The sequence below is a fragment of the Pongo abelii genome, chromosome 6 (genome assembly GCF_028885655.2).
Source record: "Pongo abelii isolate AG06213 chromosome 6, NHGRI_mPonAbe1-v2.0_pri, whole genome shotgun sequence".
Taxonomy (NCBI): domain Eukaryota; kingdom Metazoa; phylum Chordata; class Mammalia; order Primates; family Hominidae; genus Pongo; species Pongo abelii.
Window position 1 is genome coordinate 139,745,350 of NC_071991.2, and position 5,575 is coordinate 139,750,924.

General features: G+C 44.1%; 2 gene segments (V, D, J or C); both read left to right on the forward strand.

Moving 5' to 3' along the window:
- The first annotated feature begins 1,223 nt into the window (after positions 1-1,223).
- On the forward strand, positions 1,224-1,743 carry LOC100938961 (T cell receptor beta variable 3-1-like). The segment is given in 2 exon segments: positions 1,224-1,335; positions 1,451-1,743. Coding segments are annotated over 2 exon segments (342 nt in total).
- Positions 1,744-4,597: 2,854 nt separating this feature from the next.
- LOC100939020 (T cell receptor beta variable 4-1-like) lies at positions 4,598-5,288 on the forward strand. The segment is given in 2 exon segments: positions 4,598-4,820; positions 4,930-5,288. Coding segments are annotated over 2 exon segments (408 nt in total).
- The last annotated feature ends 287 nt before the right edge of the window (positions 5,289-5,575 follow it).

Consider the following 5,575-nt stretch of genomic DNA (forward strand, 5'->3'; position numbering starts at 1 on the left):
TCTGTCTTTGCAGGGGATTCACCAGTAGATGACAATGCTATCAAAGTGTGTGTGTGTGTGTGTGTGTGTGTGTGTCTGTCTGTCTGTCTGTGTGAAATGCCTTTCTGGCAGTGCTGGTCCCTGGTTTTCCTCCTGGAGGTTCCTGCCCTGGGGCCACTGACTGAGGCATTGAGGTCTGAGTGCTGGACCTTGCTGACCAGAGCAGGAGGAGCTGCAGCCCTGCTACACCGCCGAGGCTGGGTGGTTGATGGCTGGCAGAGTAGAGGAGTACCATGGGCAAGAATAAAGGGGACTGTGGTCCTCAACAGGAGATAATTCACAAAACACAAAGGCATTTTGTGTCATCACATTGCCATCAGGTGGGTAGGGCCCAAGGATGCCACTAAGCATCCTACTTACACAGGACAGCCCCCCACAACAAACAATCACCTGATCCAACATGGCAGTAGTGCTGAAGTTGAGAAACCCCACAATAAGCTTGGGTTGTAAACTTTGCACCAAGAAGGAGAATTCTCTGCAGACAACTCGAGGGGCAATACTGTCAACTACTTTTGTTTTCCCTGACTGCCGTCTTGTTGACCTTCATCACCATTCTTTCCCAGCACACGGTGTCTGCATATTTTCCAGCAGCCTCCTGTTTCCTCATAAATCTGCCCCTTGGACAGATAAGAATATCACAGGGAACAGGACTGCAGTTCACTCCCAATAATAACCCTTCAACAGTGTTTGCTCTGAATTAGCATCACAGTCATGTGGGGTAGGTGGCTATGGCTGGTATTCAGGTAAAATCTCAGGCCAGCCTCTTCTGAAACAAGGGCACCACTGACCATTAATCAGACCTTCAAGTGAGCAAAGATTCAAGAGAGCAAAACAATGTCCTGCATTATTGTGAAGGGGAAGCAAAAGATCCAGAGAGGAAACCAGACTGACTCTGAGAGAAGGGCCTGAAAGGGAGAGGAAGGGAGGAGGTGGTCAGATCCCCGGGAAGGAGCTGGGAGGGAGGGGGCTGATGGCACAGGAATGACTGTCAGAGACACATCCTGGAGGTCACAATTCCACCCTCTCAGTTATTCCCAGAAATTCCAAAAACTCCTTTAAAGGAGCAAGTGCAGGGCATGAAAGGGAGGAGCCATGCTAAAGGAGACCCTGGGAATGGGGGAATGATTACAGGCTGTGACCTCACTGGTGCAGCACCTCTCAGAGGCAGTGGAAACCACAGCCTAGTCTTCTCACCACTGCAGACCAGAACCCTGCCCTGGGCCTTGCCTGGTCTGCCTGACTCTGCCATGGGCTGCAGGCTTCTCTGCTGTGTGGCCCTCTGCCTCCTCCAAGCAGGTGAGTCCTGGGCCCAGGTGACATGATCCTGTTGGAGTCCCTAAGCCTCTTCACCATGACAACAACAGCAGGCTACCTCCTGGGTTTGCCTGAATTCTGCTTCTTTCCTTTTCAGGTTCCTTGGACACAGCTGTTTCCCAGACTCCAAAATACCTGGTCACACAGATGGGAAACAACAAGTCCCTTAAATGTGAACAAAATCTGGACCATAATGCTATGTATTGGTATAAGCAGGACTCCAAGAAATTTCTGAAGATAATGTTTAGCTACAATAATAAGGAGCTCATTATAAATGAAACAGTTCCAAATCGCTTCTCACCTGACTCTCCAGACAAAGCTCATTTAAATCTTCACATCAAGTCCCTGGAACTTGGTGACTCTGCTGTGTATTTCTGTGCCAGCAGCTAAGACACAGCCCTGCAAAGTCACCGCATCCCTGTGCACAAACCTCCCAGCTTAGCCAGGAAGCTGTAGGCAGTGTGTGCACCTGCACCCAAGGCTCCAGGCTCCACTTCCTGATGGCCTCTGATGGAGTTTCAGTCTGTAGTACAGCCGGCTAGTGCACCCAGTGGAGAAGTCCTCTATTTTATGCACACAAAAGTCTCACAGAATTGTTTATCAGCTAGAGCAGGGCTTCACAACAAAGCCACTAAAGTATTAGGGCTCCACAAACAAAAAAGAGCCTGTCCCGTGCACTGAAGATCTTAACTGATGGAGGAAGCTCTCTCTTTTCTTTCTGTGTGGCACACATTGGTACATATTTTATATAACATTATGAGAAAAAACACAAGATTGCTAAAAATGGTTGATGAGCACAAGCATAAAGGAGAGGGGAAGGAAATATTTTTAAGATAAAGAGAAAATTCTGATGATCAGAGAAAATTCTGAGATCAGTAAGTACTTTATTTAACAGAAAAATATTTGGAGAGGCGTGAAATTCCATGGCAATACGTAAACTGGAAAGTGTTGAGTAGAAGCCAGTGGAGGCAGCCTTGTGCGTTGTAGGCTCCTTCTCTTCAAGAAGGGTGACCAGCAAGTATCTCTCCCAATTTTGATGAATGTCATCTTGAACTCTTCTCAAGAGCAGGCAATAGCCGGATGACTGGGGATATTGGGAGACCTGAAAGGACTTTGGACACAAATCTCTAGGTAGTGGTGATTTGGTCCTACTCCAAGTGAAACAACATGATGAAACTGATATTTTGGTAGAGGAACACTGGTAGTAGTATGCCTCAGAAAGGAGATAGATTTTTGGGTGGCACGAACAATTAGGAGACTTCTAAATATCCTACATGAAAGATTAGAAAGGGTTTATGTGAAGCATTGTGGACAAGATAGGCTTGAGGCTTTGCATTGTGTTATTTCTTGGAAATGTATTGGGTTTTATTCTGGGAGGGTTGAATGTAGGACTTGCTGGGGTCTATTTCAGCTTTGCCCTCCCTCTTAGGGAGCCCCAGCATGTGGTCATCATTGCTAGTGCATGGCCTTTCCAGGTTCTTACTGGGAATCACAGTGTACCCACCACGACTCTCCACTCTCACTGGGTCTGAATGCCAATGCCTTCCGGCCCCGGGCATCTTCTGACATCCCTGCCCATGTCTACAGCCTTCCAGAGTTTGTTCTCTGCTGGGCCTTCTGGAGTGCCACCCTCTGCATACACAACTTAGGACCTGGCCCAGAAAGAAAAATAAAAAATAAAAAAAGATTTTATTGCACAGGTTCTCAGGGCTCCTTGTTAGTACTCTGTGTCCTAAATCCCAGCTGTCTTGGAGTCAGTTACGGCCTCTTATCTTCAGTCACATATACTACTTCTATTTTATATAAGTATGTTTACTTGGCTTTTCTTCATATTTCCTATTCCACTCTTTGCTCTTCTTGCAATTCACACGGTCCTGAGATCATTTTTCTTCTTAGATCCATCCCTAATTCAGATGACTTGAACTCTGTGGTCACCACCCCTTGTTGTGGGAAATGCTTATGTTAGCTATTGTCCTCAGGACAATTAAACTTTTCACTTTCACCATTATTCAAGTTTTTAGTTTAAATTTTATTGCTTTTTTTTTTTTTTGTTCTTGCAATTTTGTTTCCTTATTGGGAGCCAAACAATGCAATAAAATTTTATTTGTTCACAGTTGTTTTACTTCTTTGTAGAAGGGCCAAAGTGTTTTCTTGCTGAAGTAGATACCAATGGAAACAATTTTAATGGTAATGATACTAGTGTTTAAAATAAGGCTAATTTTAGGTTTTTATCTAGTGAATAGGATATCTCCAACTGTAGCAGGATAGAGATCGATCCTATATGTAATCTGTTGAGGGGGAAAATATTCAAACCCTTAAATTCTAATCTACATCCTTTACATTTTTTTTTGTTTTATGAGCCACATTGAAAATCTGATGAAATTGATACATTAGAAGAATGCTAAAATTTTCCTCCTGACCGAGCACATCACCAGGTTAAAACAAATGTAAATTATAAATCCTTGACTTAAATCATGGATAAGTATCTTCCCTTGGCCCCACGTAGATTTACATATAACATAGATTTACGACCCTAATCTCACTCCTACAATTATAATTATCATCACGAAATGGTAACACTGATATAATACAACAATAAATAGATGGTAACAATCACTTTGAAAGTATGAATCATCACATTTTTGTGTTTATTTGTGTTCATTTGTATCTTCAAATGTTCTAGAATGAAAAGTCAATATTGGCATAACAGTACCTTTTAAGAAAATTGATGATATTCCAATTACTAAATGGTCACAAAGCATAAATATCTTATGCAGTGAAGTAGAGAAGACCCATAGGAAGTCATCCAGGTGGTTCCTAGTTGGAAAGTTCTCCACAGAACTGATGAAATAATGTGGTTTCTAACATTTTAGAAATGGCAGGGCTTGGAGATCATCTCATTTCAGTTCTCCTGATTTAATAAATGAGGAAATATGGCATCACATATATGAAGTGATTGAACAATGACATACTGATTACATTTCTCAAACTTTATGTAAGATACATTTTTATTCTCTAGTTGTTTTCTGAATATGTTGAGTTGCCCTACTCAAATAAAATTCTGGGGGTAAAAATGTTGGTGATTTTCTGCTTGCTCCTAGCTGTTGCTCAAGGAGTATTTGTTGAACAATTCAGACTGGCCCCAGAGCTCAAGAGGGCTGGGATACTGTCTGTTCTGCTCATTACTAGGGATCCAGACATAGACAATTTTCTTTTCTTTCCTTTTCTTTTCTTTTCTTTCTTTCATTTCATTTCTTTTCTTTTCTTTTGAGGGGTGTGGTGGGGGTCTGGGTCTGGGGAAACTGGCAGGAGCAGTGACATCACAAGAAAAACCACCAACCAGGGCCAAGGAGACCAGAGACCAGCACCTCACCCAGAGGACCCCAGTCAGAGGCCCCATCTCAGACCTGAGGCTAGCATGGGCTGCAGGTTGCTCTGCTGTGTGGTTCTCTGTCTCCTGGGAGCAGGTGAGTTGGCTTCAGATTGTCTGTCCTTGAACTCCAAGCCTTTTCCTTGTGGCTGCAGCAACAACCCTCCTCCTGGGTTCTGCCTGAATTTTGTCCCTTTCCCCCACAGTCCCCATAGACACCGGAATTACCCAAACACCAAAACACCTGGTCATGGGAATGGCAAATAAGAAGTCTTTGAAATGTGAACAACATATGGGGCACAAAGCTATGTATTGGTACAAGCAGAAAGTGAAGAAGCCGCCGGAGCTCATGTTTGTCTACAATTATGAGGAACTCTCTATAAATGAAAGTGTGCCAAGTCGCTTCTCACCTGAATGCCCCAAGAGCTCTCTCTTAAACCTTCACCTACACGCCCTGCAGCCAGAAGACTCGGCCCTGTATCTCTGCGCCAGCAGCCAAGACACAGGCTTGCAGAGTCACCGCTTTCCTGTGCAGAAACCTTCGGGGCCTGCCAGGAAGCTGTAGGGGCTACGGAGGGCTCGGGTGAACATTTCCTGCAAGAGCCCCGGCAGAAGCTTCAGAACATCATAGCACCTGCTAATTCATCCATGTGGCAACACTACATCCTATGCACATATTTAGAGTGTGGATTTTCTTTTGCCTGAGTGTGACTGCTCTGTCAACTGGTTTGAAAAACCGATAAACATATTCACATCTACTTTTAAAAAATGCTTTTTTAAATCATGAAATAGGCTGGGCATGGTGGCTCATCCCCGTGATCCCAGCACTTCGGGAGGCTGATGTGGATGGAT